This window comes from Bemisia tabaci, chromosome 4 (genome assembly GCF_918797505.1).
Source record: "Bemisia tabaci chromosome 4, PGI_BMITA_v3".
In the NCBI taxonomy this organism is placed as follows: Eukaryota; Metazoa; Arthropoda; class Insecta; order Hemiptera; family Aleyrodidae; genus Bemisia; species Bemisia tabaci.
In genome coordinates this window covers 29,691,031-29,706,688 of record NC_092796.1, presented here as the reverse complement: position 1 = coordinate 29,706,688, position 15,658 = coordinate 29,691,031, and the positions used below count along the sequence as shown (strand labels likewise).

The following is a 15,658-nucleotide window of genomic DNA, read 5'->3' as shown; positions in this document are numbered from 1 at the left end:
GATTGGACTAAAGTTGCGGTTGTTTATTTAATTGCCAACGCAACTCGGCCATTGATTTCGGGCAACGCACTCAAGTCAAGGTCTCCGCAGCTCGATCGTGCGATTTTACGAGGAGGATTTACTCGCTACTTTCAATTTTACACTCTCATCAGTACCCCACCTTGCCCCCCTCAAAGCCCAGTGTTGTCAGAAGAGGATTGTCCGCCAAATCGGGTTCGATCGATTGATTATTAATCGATTATTGATCGGTGCATTGTCATTGTCTGAAAGTTTGGGGTTGTCACGATTTCTGGCACACATCAATGGCTAATGTGTGAAATCACGTATCTCCAATTGCAACGTTGCCGACTTTCTTTCAAACTTTATTTTATTCTTGGAAAATTAGTCAACACAATTTCTTGAAAACGCTTTTGATATTTAATTTCTTTTCTATTCGCAGATTATTCTATATACATTTTAAGCCATTAAGTTGGCTTGTTTTTCTTTGATTAAATAAAACTAGAGCGGAAATTATGAAACACCACAATGGAGATACGTTGTTTCAAACTTTGGCTATCAATATTACGGAAGACGCATAAGAAATTGGAAAAAAGTGAGGAAGAAGTAGAAGGAGAAGGAGGGCGAGGAGTGGAAGAAAATGAAGAAGATGAAGAAAACTAAGGGGAGGAAGAAGGAGAACAAGGTAAAGAAAAGAAGGAGAATCGGACGACACTTTGCAATTCGGAACCTGGAATTTTTAACTGAATAATTTTCTCATGTAGATGATTTTTATAGATGAGCCAAAACTAGTAATTCTTGATTGAATCCGTAACTGCAGAGGGGGCACATTTCAACATTTTGGCGAACTTTAAGCACGAGCTATCATTCCTCTGTACTAAATACACCTTAGGTGCAAAAATGAGACATGTGTAATGATTGCAAGTGAGGGGAAAAACGAATCTTTCAATTTAAAAAGGAAAATGAAATTAACACTTACAGAACCACGATGATTGATCATCATCCAACGAGAGTCCTTCTTTTGCCTTATATATAGCACCGATTACAATAGTAGGAACTGCTATGATCATGCCTAAAGATAGAAGCAGCAAACTCTGTGCTAGAGTTGCCAGAACCTACAACAAAAAGGATAACAGTTTTTACTGACAAACGATTTTAATGGAGAATTATAAGAGAAGCTAGTGGCTCCAAAACTTCAAAATATTCCGAGCGCCAGAAAAACAATGTGAGAAGCCGCGGTTTGATCAAAAAATGTACTGCTCCTTGATTAATCAGGAACTTTCTAAGGATAAATAGTGAAAAAAATATTGAAAATGTGCATAGCTGTACTTCATTTGCAATTTGGAACTACAACATCTGGCTCAGTTTAGAAACGACGTAAGTGCCATTGGTTTCCCTGCGTGCATGAGTGGTGGTGTACACGCTGGTATTGCCTACTCTATCAAATGAAGGCAATCGAAGCTCATGCAATCCATCTAAGTTTATACAAAAGGAGCCGTAAGATCTTATCAGAGAAGTTTGAAGTTTTATTTTTCTAGAGCACTCAATGTTTCGGATATGGACAGGAGAAGATATGCGGCTGGCTACAAGCTCAAAACCACTCCTAACTTATTTTTCCTCCCAAAATGCAATTTTCATCTTCCCCGTTTAATTTAGTTCAAATCAATCATAAGCAACATATGAGGTACCATTATTTTTTTCCGTGCAGTCTGCTGTGCACTTGTGCAGGCCCTTCAAAAATCATTTTTTAAGTTATAGACATTTGTCAAATGCCAATCAAGCACGGTCGTTTTGATGTGGAATAGGCGAGCTTAAAATTGCAAATTAGTGGAAAAAGGCAGTTTCTAGCATGAATCGTTCATAGTGTTGCGGAGAAAATTAATGATCAGATATAATTAGTTGTCCAAGCTGTAGAAATGAAAAACGATCTTCGAATAATTTTACTACATGAATTTCCATGCGTCGACGGGATAGCTATCATTTCGCAACGAGCGGGTTAATGAGGAGCAATGGAAAAATAGTAATCTTAAAAAGGGCTCTTAAATTACGTCTCGTATTTCATAATGCTAAAACATTAATGATGTGCACTCACGCGACGGAGAATCTAAAAATAGATCCTACTGACGAATCCTATAGTGACATGATATTTATGTCATAAATGCATAGTTTACCGGGCGAGAAATCGTCAATAATACATCATGGTATGTAAAAATCACATCATACACTTCTACGATTTCTAATTGAATTCGTCACCTCCCGGCCAAAATATCACAAGTGCCATGGGACGATTAAAAATTTCCGCCGCCAGTTTATTTTTTCACAGAGAAATTGTTCAACGAAGCAGTTTGAAAATTTCATTGAATTTTCTTTGTGCTGCCGATAAGATTCAGTGAAATTTTCAAACAGATTCAACCAACGATTGCTCTGTAAAACAATATAATGGCGGCTGAAATTTTTATATAAAGTTCAAAAACAAAGGAAACAAACTTCGCCAAGCGTCGCATGGCGCTTGTAAAACTTTGGCCGGAAGGTGATGAATTCTACCATAAAAATCCAAGTTAGTCCAAAATGAGCTCTAATAATGGTATGAACAATAAAAATGTCATGCTCGATTAATTATCGATCGAATAAATGGATAAGAGTTTAAATGAACACTGCAATCACGCAGTTACCCTCTCATAGAATAAATGAATTAAGATAATTAATGATTAGTGTAGAATTTAATTAACTCTCGCCTGATGACGGCCCACCGAATAAAAAAAGTGATGCTGTGTCAAAGATTCATCTAATACTTTAGAGATATTACACAATCATCACACAGTCAACATTTTGGGTTACTTTTTCTCAGTAGTGGTATAATTAACATTTCTTATTTCCTTCCTTGATAATATCAGTTTACCTGTTTCCCGTTCGGCGATTCTTTGTTGACATCGAATGAAAAATGGGTCAACATTTTATTTTGCAACTTTGAGAAGAAGGAAAAGGGCCGGATAAAATGAAACTTTACCCTGCACGTGCATGATATATTTTGGCCGATCTTTTATCCTCCCATGATGAGACAGCGTTAAAAAAAGTCAGTATAAGGAATGACAACAGGGCACGCATGATTTATTGCAAGTAAATCGTCACGACAACCTGTTTCTGCAGAACTTCTCTCAAACAAGAGCACTGGAGCATGACTTCGCGGTGCGAAATTTAAATGCGCGAATTTGGCTCGAGACATTGCGATCGCCGTTTCTTAATTCCGTGACTCCTTAAAATACCGTTCGCACCAAAATGACGTTTAGTAATCGTATTACTGAGTCTTAATGCTCAATTATCGTCGCGCTGGCTTGCAGGGCGTCTTGAAAGCTTTCGTCAGGAATGGTTGCACGGTGGTGTACCTTGGAGTAAAACTTGGTAACCTTTAAGCAGTTTGCTAATTCCCATGAAAAACCTAAATTTTTTCGCATGAGCTATTGGGGGGGGGGGGGGAGGGCTGGTAAACGTATATTTGCAGCCTATAGCTGTGGAGTCAGTGCAAACACTTTACAAGTTATCGACACGCATTAGTAGGGCGTCATCAAGTGAAATTCTTCGCGGATTTGTTACTTGCACCCAAAGTACACTACAAAATAAATTAGATATTCACATTCCTTTATAACCAATGTGCCGTAAGTATGTGGTATTATTTCTTTACGCAGATTCTTTTCGTAGTTCTATGATATTAGACATACATATTTTCTCCCTTTAAGTCAAGACGCAATAAAAATGTTTCAGCACTTTCTCGTATAGATATCTCTAGCTCACTGGAAGGTGATGATCATAAACATTTTGAACCAACACGTATAATCCATGATCGTTTGTGTCATAGATCGATACAGAGGAGGGGGGATATATGCTGCCGTGTTAAGGAAGAACGCCTTATGAACACTCAACCGTCGCCGTATTTCCTTCAATGTAAGTCAAATTTACTGGGAAAATTCTGAACTTTTTTCCTCCAATTTTTTCTCAAATTTGTTCGCAATTTAATCTAGAATACGTGAAAACGTCAAGGAAAAATATGCATAGCTTCCTTCAAAAATACATGTTTTACTCGGGGAAATTTCGCAACTCTCTCAGGTTCATGCGGCGTTCTTCCTAAGCACGGCAGTATGGGTAGTTGGGTCGTGTGCCCCCCCCCCCCCCTCTTTTTCGCCCCATAGAAAGGAGGAAGAAAAACGGTAGAAAGAAAGGAGAAGGAGGGACGCTTATATTAGGTAATTATCCAAGACGAAATCTACTCAAATTGCGTATGAGATGCTTTAAAATTTCGAAAATTTTCTGATGAGGACTTCCCCTCCCATTTGAAGTGTTTGATTACTCTGATGATTTGTGTACATTAATTACCAGCTAATAAAATGCGAAAAAATATGACCAACAAGCCAAAAACCGACTTCTATCCTCACATTTCAAACCATACACTATTTCCCGTGTGAACCCGTTATTCGTTCCGCTTGGCAGCACAGTCGGTAGATACTACCTGTCCTCTTTGATTGAAAAAAAAAGAATCTCTGGAGGCAGTTTTTTTTGTTTAGACAATAAATTTGTGAACTTCACCTTCCTTGCCCTCATTTTTTACTGCGTCGATTCTTCATAATTATTATTTTCAAGGGATTACGTACGCTACTATTGTGCTGTAATTAGCTTGTGGCTACTTGTATATCCATCTATTTCATTGATGACTGACGCTCTGCCTGTGATGATGCTCACACGCGTTATGTTGCCAAATTGATAGGAACAAAGGAGACTTTAAAAAAAGGTAACTCATGTATGAATGAAGAATAATGAAAATAGCCGCAAGAATGAATTTCAGCAGCAAGGATCGAGACAGTTCAACATTGAATCCTTTTTTGTTTAATGTCGATTAAAATAATGCTTGCATTTGCCTTTGGTGTAACAAGAGATCGTGAAACACTTTTTTTTGATGTGCGCTTATATTAATAGCTATCAAATAGGTTTAGATTTAAAGTCAATAAATAGCTTGGGTAACCAGATTTAAAGTTAAATATTTTGAAAAAGAAAATTGTGGATCGAGGAATGAATGTGACATTTTCCCGATCAAAAAGATTTTCTCTCAAGAAAAGGGCTAAAATTAAGTAGCTTTTTGTTCTGGGGTACAAATGTACTGTTTTATCGCAAACAATTTAATTAATTGCCAAATTTTGGAATTTTTTTCAGTTGATAACTGCCAAAGTTTTACTTTATACAGCTAATGTAGTTAAAAATGTATATATATAGTGTTATAGAAAGTAAAAAAAAATTTTTTTTATGAATTTAAACACACGTAAAATGCGATTTAAGAGTGAAAAATGTTTTGTAAAACACAGATTGAAATGTACACAGAGGGTCCAAGTTTAAAACATCAAATCTAAAAATTGAAAACATACCGTCCCTTACGAACTTTAGTCAAGTACCTCATTAAATGTGACGGGGTTTTTTTTTATAAACTCGAAGTTCCGACTTTCTGCGTTTCGAAAATCGGGTCAAATTTTCCGTTTAATCATGAGTTGTGGCAATGATGTTTCTCAGCGCAAGCCGATCGATTTAATTACCGCGGATTGCGAAGTGAAGTGACGAGGCTCATTTTACCTGTGGTAAGGCCGTTCGCATGTTGTCCATGTTCACTGACTGTTCCGAATCGGACGTCTCCAAATCCAGACTTTTCACCTCGTCCACGCTGTCATCATACTCCTTCTTCTTCTCTCCGCTGAAATCATGAGAAAAAAAGTTCAATGAGACCAAACACTCACGTTTTTTAAGCATTGAAAGTTACGCAAGGAATGTTTTGAAAACTCATCCTCCGTTCAAAGTGCCAGCAGACTGATTATTGAAATTGATAGACAAAAAAGACAGAGGCATATTGGGGCGATCCTATTGGTTGAAGCGGGTAGATGCAATAGACGTACGGCGGTAAATAGACTAATTAGCCGCAACCGACGAGAGACCCTAAAGTTTGGCCAACATTTTCCCCTTCAGTCAATAGGAACCACCCTTTTTCAACCAATAGGATCGCCTTATTATGTCTCTATCTTTCATGTATATAGCTTTGTCTATCAATTTCAATAATCAGCTCGCAGGAGGGCTAGGAACCTATTTTCTCGATATGGCCTCCATTTGGATCTCAGTAAGTGCCCTAAAGTCTCACACAAAAGCATTCCTAAAAGTCCGCATGTTTCTGCAGCAATTTTTCACAATAAATATAGACGAAAGAAAAAAAATTACCAATTGGTCACAGAAAAAAGAAATTTTAGGGTTTCACTAATTTTTATATGTAATAAAAATTGGACTACATTTTGTAATGGAGAATTATCAGTTCTTGCTCACTTTAGAAACAACATATTTGGCATAAGTTTTTTTATGCAATTGAGTTCTCTTACGGGAATTCTTCATTACAAAATATAGCTGAATTGCCATAGGTGACTTCTTATCATTATTGTTGTTAGCAAGAGGCAAGATCAATTTGTCGCGTGAAATGTCCCCATAATTCACTTCATACCGTTAAAACTTAAAACATTTTTCTCTCTTAAATTATTTTTTTTTCTTCTATTTCGGCATTACCGAAAAAGAGGGAAAAGTACAAAAAACTTATGATACTCTCCCATGGGTTAATATTATTAGTTTTTTCTTTTGTTTTGTTGATCAATGCATTTGTTGTTATTTTTAAGGTATAAATATACTCATCCAAATGTCAGTTTGTATACAAAAATGAATGAACTATTTTGCTGTATGTCTAAATCGCGCAGGTCGTTTTTTTCGCTTCATTTCTCCTTTGAACGAAACACAGCTGGTGATTGAATTCGAGCCCGCTTCCACATGTTATAAAGCTCCAGATACGAGTGGAGGACTCAGGGCTCCGAATCAAACTAAATATTCATACGATTCGTCGCTCTTCTAACGTAAGAACGTATCACTAGTTTCACATGAGCCCCCGAAACCATGGATTTATACGTAAAACAAGGCTCACGTGGAAATCGAGATACGCCTTTACGTCAGAGGTTCAACGGATTGCGAGGCGGGAAAACCTGTGATGCGGATCGAGAGAGATATATAGAGCGGAGGTAGTAGAACGAGGGAGATGGAGATGGGAGGTGGGTTTATGAAAACAAACAAAAAATCGCGATCTTGTCAGTGCCCCGCAGCTTTCCAGCGCATCGTCTCGTGGGGAAATTCTCATTTCCATGGGGAATTCTTACTCATTAGGAAAGAACGGGAAAAATGGATTGCTGATCGACACGGCGAGTTGGTTTTTATCCATCACTCACCGAATAGTTTTTCCCGATACCTTCTTATTTTTCTCTTAAACGACTAGATGATTTCTCACAATAATAAGTTTGAAAAAAGCTGTAAAATGTAAATTAGGGATGAATTCATTAAAGTATTATTCACAAATCTTGTGAATATTATGTGATAAATTCCTTTAAACCTAAATGAACGCATTTTAATCTTTTATGATGTTCATTTTTACAAACAATTCTTTTTTACAGGTGCAATGATTATTTTGACTGAAATTGGGAAAAGAATCAGAATTTCAATCTACACTGAAAAAAAGGTGCTTGGTTAAAGCATGATAATTCTTTAATTTGCCGCCAAGAATTCGTTTTGTCTTGATTTTAGCTGAATTTGTCTTGATAAAAGCAAAATAATGCTTGGATTAAGCGGTAGAGTAGTTCATATTAAACAGCAAAATTCTTGATTTAAGAAAAAAATATTTCTCGGCGGCAAATTCAAGATTCTTTTTTTTTCAGTGTAAGTTAGGATATTTGATTATTTGCCTTGGAATTTGAAATAATACCTGATTTTACTATTTTTCTGCGACAGACATACGCTCATGCGCGGAAAAAAATCGTTGCATTTGAGTCGCGTGCTTATAACACGGCCAATGCCGCGACGCAGTGAAAGTCCAGCCGGGCTTCCTAGACGCTTTGACGGGTGCGTGGGTGGGTGCGCACAGAAGTTGAAGGCCTCCGCGAGTGGCACGCATAATGGCCTTGTTGGGATTAGTGTGGACACGACTGGCGCAATGGATCCACGCTGCCGTGATAGCGAAGAGAACAGAGTAAGTAAATGTCTGTATAAGCCATGGATAGCACATGCTTTTATGGGTCTCAAGGTTCATCCCAGCATTCACTCACTGCACTCTTTGCTATCACGGCAGCACTATACTGATGCCTTCGGAATTTTTCGCGCTGCATTGAAGCTCCGAAAACAGATCGACGGATCTGCATCCCATTCATCTTGAGCATCAAATGGATCACATATTGCAATCAGGAACTAAAATATCTAGCTCATTTTAGAAATAACATATCGACGGTGAAACTACCAAACCACGTATCTCGGTTTGCGATGTCGCAGACTTCCTGTCATACTTTATTTTTTAAATGAAAAACTACTTAACATCCAGTCTTGAAAATTTCTGTGATTTTTCCTCTTTGTGCGGAGAAAATTCCGTGAAGATTTCAAGGAATGATATTGATTTGGTCTACTTCAAATGAATAAAATGTGAGCGTAGATTTTTAAACACCGCAAACGAGATACGTGGTTTGGTAGTTTCACCGTCGATATGTGCCATTAGTTTCCCTACGCAGGTAGGTGTTTTTATCGAAGGGCCATGCAGAAATTGTAGTTCCGAATTGCAAAATGCAGGCCAAGTGGGCTTCCATTTGCAATAAGGCGATGTTTTAATATTTTCGCTTCTACTTTATTTTTTCGAAAAAAGACAAGCTAACTGTATAGCTTAACATTTTTACAGAAAATTCTGCTGATCGAGAAGAAAAACCAAGAAAGTTTTGAAGAAGTTATGAAGACTAATTTTGCAGAGAAAAGATATGGTCTGCAACTTTGAAAACGGAGATACGTGGTTTTGCACTTCGGTCATCGATAAGTACGTATGAGCTTGTAGATTAGTCCACGTATGTGCGCTATTGGATCATTTGGTGTTGTTTTAAGCAGAAGGAACTTATTGACATAATATCCTTTGGAAAACCACGATTATTCATCACATCGTTTTACTGGACACGCGATCTTTAATGTTTCACAACGTTTTTGAAATGTTTTGAAGATTCCAAAATGTTCTATATAGAAAGACATGGGAGTAGCTGGAGGGGCCCTGGAGGATTCCTTGATACTTCTTCTGTTAAAGCTCTTCTAATCGCCCCTGTAAAAAATATATGTGGTTTTTTTGACATTGTTACATAGAAGAGATCTATACATACCTACCCGTGGAAACATTTTTGAAAACAACGTGCTAATTCATTGTGTCCTATCGTCTTTGAGCTGAATAGAATCGTTTGATAATAGTCAAGAAATTAAATTAGCAATAACATATTCAGAGCTTTAGACTCTGTTTCGAACGATCCAACCGAGTGTAGTCGTTTACATGCCAATACTTCGCGTGATCAGAAAGCAATTTGTCTTTTTTTCTGAATTCACATAGCTGTCCACATTTCTTGGCAAGAGATTTTAGTCTAGTGGCGCGAGTCTAGCACTATCAAGGGCATCCTTAGTAAGACACAGGTGAGCGCCTGAACATTGAGATTATTCTCACTAGAATGTAAAAAAATAAAACAATCTAAAGTTGTTTTGGTAACGTAGAATGCAAATTTAACTAACTAAAAAGGAGTTCACAAGTAACTCTTTTGTGACAAAAAATGGCGATTGGGTGTGGTACATTGATCCTATTGCCGAAATCTTTGCTCAGAAGAATTTTCCGCAGCACGCTCATAATTTAAATAGATCCAGACTATACGGATGTAAAATTAGAGACCCAAATGCCAGGGATCTAGTTTTCAGCCCTTTATTTTACGTTAAAATTATATCTGGTCTAGAGATCACATGGTGAAAGTAACACGCTAATTTTGAGAAAAAAGCGAGAAGGGGTCAGATAATAAAAAGTGCCGCGATTTTTTTTTTTTTTTTGGAATGACGGATTGAGAACATTTACAATCTTCCAGAGACTTCGGACTGGAATGATTCAAATGAAAATTTACTGCATAGGAGAATTTCCGGTAAAAAAACACGGTGTTTTATTTTAATGTCGCATCGCAAAATTCGTAATATGAATTTAAGAAAGGGGTACAGAATGTCAAATTCAAATTTCAGAAAAGAAAATTTTCGTTACGTAACCACAGACAGCTGAACACCCACCATATTACGTAACATCTGCAGAGGCATACTGTTCACACTGCAGGCTGCACGTAGGGCACGGACATTGTTGCAAAATCGAGCAGGCGACTAGTTTCTATTTTATTCAAATGAGCGCAGAACGTGTTAACTCGTATCATAGAGTCAGACGTTTGCGACGATGGTACAGACACAAATGTCACCAGACGTAACAATAGTAAGCTGAAAGTATACTTTGGCAGAGGAAACTTAAAGCGTAAAAATCCTGCTTATAATATCCTGACCGAGTATTTCGTTCTCCTGTTTATTCGTAACACTTCATATCCTTGTTGGGAAGTTGCTAATAGATTCCATTTTCCGGGAGCTGGATTTAGTTCACATACACTCATGAAGGTCTTTCACTTTTTGGGAATGCACTATCTCCAAAAAAAGAAATGGCTATGCGGAAATGACATTCCAATTTGAAAGCAGCCGAATAGAAACCACATTCTAATATATATTTCAAGTCAAAGTTGGGAAAAATCTACGAAAAGTTTCTGGGGGCTGGGATGTTTCGACCGCTGACAAATGAAAAAAACATGACAAAAAATTAGACAACGTGAAACAAAGTTAGTCCGATTCTTGTTGATTCCGTTCAATTGGAATACAGGTTTTTGCCGATGAAAGAAAATAAATATTTTATTTGACAGGAATTCATTTATGAAGGAACTTATTTCTACACCAAATAAGAACTGTGTGCCTCTAAAGACTGTAGCAAAATAGCATAAATTAGACTTTTCTTTAAATGGGCTTCAATATTTTTGCTCGCTACTTGTTAAGTCGAGTGGAATTCAGTGAATTCTGGCCACTTATCCAAAGTTATTCGATGAGATGTAAATGATTTAAAACTTACATGATAGTTCCTGCATAGAGGTATCATGTCACCGTGTTAAAATTGGTGGCATTCAGTGACCCACATGACCCAGATCTCACAATGGCATACAAACCAATCGCAAATTTTAATGAAACTGTCGATTTTAATATATGGTAATTCAAATCTATACGGGTGACTTAAACGCCGAATAGAAAGGTAAACTAAAACGGAATGAAAAACTGATCAGAGGGTCCACAACTGAACGTTCTATAAACTATCCAATAGATTTAACGGCCACAGCAACGCAACAAATCCCGGTGACTTGAACGCAAAACAGAAAAGTAAACAAACAAATTCATCAACGACCACCAATCACCAAAATCAACGGATGGACCCGTATCAACGAAAACAGAACGAATTTCAACCGAGAGCTTCGCTATCGTAAAACCCGATGGAAATGCACGTTACGTAATTGGCTCGCTGATGACTAGGAGGTGGGGAACCAGTTCGAAATGTTCGCAACTCTGTCTGCGAATTTACATGCACGAGGGCCGAGTCAAGACCCAGTGGTGCCATTTTTACGGAAAATTCGTAAAATTTCTCCAGGGAGGCAATGTAAAAAGAGCGAGACTTCACTGAGAGACGGTAACACTGCCAAGGACCGGATGCTTCTCTAGACCGACAAGATAATGACCAACAAGACAACGCTGAGAAATCGATGGACCAGCGGTCACCGGTCTTGTTTGGCACGTGTAAAAATTTACCCGGTGTGTCCACAGTTGTCCAACTTTCGATCAAGTTCGACCATTCTGTGCTTCATGTGGACATTTTGCGAGGGAAATCTTTTTACATCCAACGGCTGTTATTGCATAATCGGCAGGAAATGCACATCCTTCTATCACTATAGGTGTAAATCAATGACCAAAGTAGAAAACCACGAATATTCGTCTGCGACTTTGCAGATTTCCCGTCATACTTGATTTTTCCTCGGAAAAATTGATCTGCGATGACTGAAATCGTGCGAGAAATTAAAGTTACTAAAGTGATTGCCGTCTTGAATTAACAGTTTATTGGGAGTAGAGATATAACTTGTTTGGATGATTAGTCTATATTTGCAAGAGAAGAAAAGTTGCACGATCTTAGCGACACCGGAATGCATTGACATTGGTTCCTTTTTGCGAAATGCAATCCAAATGAAAAAGAAACAGAGTGCACTCACCATCTGCTTTATTCTATCATTGGTTGCGGACTATAACCTGAGGCATTAGTCAACCTTTTCAGCTGAGCTGACACTTTTGGAATGATTCACAAGAAGTGACTTACGACAATCGATGTTATCGAGTAAATAACATCTGTATTCATTAGATTAATATCTCTGCGCAAAGTAGTCGGCGCGGCGGCCGGCGTCAATCATATTTCATGAGCGTAGCATGCAAACGGTATCTTTTGCCACTTTTTTTGAGGCCGTTGCCTTGGCCTGGACTGGGAACAGTATTTGCGGCTTGATCAAGAAAGTAGTAATCTTTGCATCATAGAATAATGCTGCTTACTTGGAGGTTGATAATAATTCTGTCCGGCTGGAGAGAATCGTGTAAGATTTCATTCAAAACCCTACTTTATTTGTCATACTGATCTGCTGTGTGCAGTGTACCGAAAAGAACAGTAAAATAATACAAAAATGAAGTTTTAAAGATGGATCGAGTAGCGTCCAAGTAGAAAATTTATTGAACGAATCCTTCGTTCCTTGTGTAACTTTCAATGATCATCCGAGAGGCTCTTAGGAACAGTTCGAGTACTTGAAACTCGACGAATTTTATTTTTTACGAAATAAGAAGGATCTGTTTCATTTTACGTTAGGCAACTAAGCAGCACGTGCTCTCATATTCGAGCGTGGTTTAATTTTTTAAATTCACTACTATTTTTTACTAATTGACGAATTAAAATACGCCGAAATTATGGTTTCTCCGCTAATCGCGAAGCTTACTGCAAGTCTAGAAAAATTAATAACACCAAAACGTTTTAATTTGCCAAATGTAAATACAGTGCGTTAGCTTTCTGTTACAATCTAGGTTGTGTTCGGAATATTCGTAAAATGAATAGAGAAAGTGCAATGTTAAGTTGGTAAGTTAATTGTAAACTGTAAACTGTAAAAAAAAAAAAAAAAAAAAAAAAAAAAAAAAAAAAAAACAACGGTGCCGTCATTTTTGACAACTGTGGAGTTAATCCCCTGTTTTAATTGGTTGCAATTGACACTTCCATTCACCGCTAATACCTGCTAATCAAAGTTGACATCTCTATCAAAATGAAAAAAAAGAAAAACATCACCTGCGCCGTTTGGTCAACTTGACGATTAGTGAGTAATTTTAATTCTAGGCGTTGATATTGCAATCGCCTCCGATTGGAAGGATTATTGGAATGTCAGTCAGGATTGCGATGCGCGTGCCGGCATGCATGGCATTAGTATGTATAATTTTTACACGCCTAGTCGTACAACATAGAAAAAAAAAACTTTAACAGGTCAATCCATGGCATCCTAAATTTTTCAGTCTTTGAACATATCTGTAATTTGAAGGCTAATATTAAAAATGAATATATATCCGAGTTTCTGATTATTAATTTTCATATTTTCCTCCAAATTTACTTTTCGATATGTTGGCCCACGTCATATTATTGATCAGTAGCAATTTTTAACTTGTTGAAAGTGAAAAAACAAATAATAATAATAATAATAATAATATTGTTAGATCAGTTTTAAACATTTTGGGAAGAAATCGACCTTCTTAGGACCGACGAAGCTCGATTTCTTTCTAAAATTTTTCAAACTAATTGACAATTTAAACAAAAAAAAAACAGTACGTTGGTTTTCTTAAATCAGTGTTTTTTTCTTTCTTTGTTGTTAACTCTCATTATTTTTCCCTTGTGCCTACCAGTGCGCCTTCAATATCTCGACAGGCAATGTAAGCGGCTTGGGAGCAGTAATAGTTGCTCGCAGAATTTCGGCCACGCTTACTTGGTTTATTCACAACACTACTGGTTTTATTTGAGACATTAGAGTCCTTTATAGGTCTTACAGGTGCACATTCGAAGAACTGTGGGGTCCTAAAGAGAAAAGAGAGGATTCAAGGCTACTGAGAAATACGTAATAATCTGGGGAGATAGTCGCCGCAAGGGCTCCTGCGCGCGGCACCCCGAGGCAGATTTTTGAGAGGCGATTGCTCCCTAGCCTCCCTAGCTAGTCCGCTCCTGGTCCACTAGTGTAGCATTAAGTCGAAAAAATCTAGGTGTTTAACCACAGATCTGACGTAAAGATGCGCTAGGAAGTCATACAATTGTTAGAAGGAATATTTGATCAATTGGTGATTGCAATATTTTTGTTTGCCAGAAAATCAGGGCCGGATTTACCTGTTTGCCGCCCATGGGCCGCCTGTATTTTGCCGCCCCCTTCTCATTCGTTTTGAAACATCATTAAAAACCATCAAGTGAACGTGCCGGAGGGGGAGGGGTGCATAAGACGCGTTTACTCGTGTTGGACACATTTTTTGCGAAAGCCCTGTCAACACTACTAGTACTAGCAAAAGTTCACGGAACTTACCGCGAAAGTTAAGTTCCGTAAACCTATCTCTGTGTGAACAAGGCCTTCCATTTGTAAGCAATGAACGTAAAAGTTGTGCAAGAACAAACATAAATGTGATTTAATAATTTTAACTTCCGCCACCGCGAACGCACTGTGTTTGACGCAATGCGTGAAGTATTCATGAAGTCTGGTAGGCGCTACGCGTTTCACGCTGACCGTGCTGTTTTTGGCGTAATGCGTGAAGTATTCACGCAGTCTTGTAGGCGCTATGCGTTTCACGTCGACCGCTGCTGACCGCACTGTGTTTGACGCAATGCGTGAAGTATCCATGCAGTCTTGTAGGTACTATTATGTTTTACATGCCGACCACCGCGCTGAGAGCTTCGCCTTTTCATCTCAAGTCCTCGTCATCATTGCTCTCTGTGCCGCGCCGCTCCATGCCAAATTGCGTGTTAGGTTTCTCTCTTAACTCGACTAATTAAAGGTGCAGTCTATTTGTATCACCGTAAGACTACACAATTAGAAATTACTATACTCTTAAGAAATGAGAGATTTTGTCGCCTTTTCTCGTTTGTAATTTTTTCTCTGAATCCGATTTTTTTAAATACCCACAATTGCGAAATTTGCCGCCATGGGCCGCGGCCCATGTGGCCACCCCCTTAATCCGGCCCTGCAGAAAATGAGACTAAGTTTGATAAAAGACCCTTAAAAGCAAGGAGTTGAAAAGGTTACCTCCAATCTTCACAAACTCACTGCATGTGAGAAGGACACTGTTGGTGTGACCCAGTTTTCAGGAAGGCGCAAGGTATTTGACTTTTCTTAAACGTTGCAAGCACCCCATCAGTGGCGATCGATTTGTAATATTTTTCTATATGAATCTGTGGTAAAGAATCGATCATTAAGGAGTTCTTTGCGACCACCCTGTGTATCGATCCTTTTGTACAGGTTTATGGCAGATCAATCGATATATCGCAAAGCACGCCACACCATTGTATCTCATTGAAGGTTTTCTTCGTGTGTATTTCTCGTGTGAGTAAAACTTGTTGCTTCTGGGTTCCAATTCTCCACTCTCCGGTCAACGGACTTTAATCTGG

General features: G+C 38.2%; 1 protein-coding gene across 3 annotated transcripts in view; it reads right to left on the bottom strand.

Moving 5' to 3' along the window:
* LOC109036701 (facilitated trehalose transporter Tret1) overlaps positions 1–15,658 on the bottom strand; it is a 53,223-nt gene that overhangs the window by 14,021 nt on the left and 23,544 nt on the right. For 2 of the 3 annotated variants that reach the window (XM_072299663.1, XM_019051058.2), the window contains exons 2-3: positions 5,608–5,725; positions 977–1,112 (exon numbers count right to left, since the gene is read on the bottom strand). In XM_072299663.1, coding sequence (XP_072155764.1) covers positions 977–1,112; positions 5,608–5,637 — 166 coding nt within the window. In that variant the 5' untranslated portion in view covers positions 5,638–5,725. Of the gene's footprint in view, positions 1–976; positions 1,113–5,607; positions 5,726–11,029; positions 12,779–15,658 lie in introns of those variants that run through there. The other variant, XM_019051071.2, reaches the window with a different exon arrangement.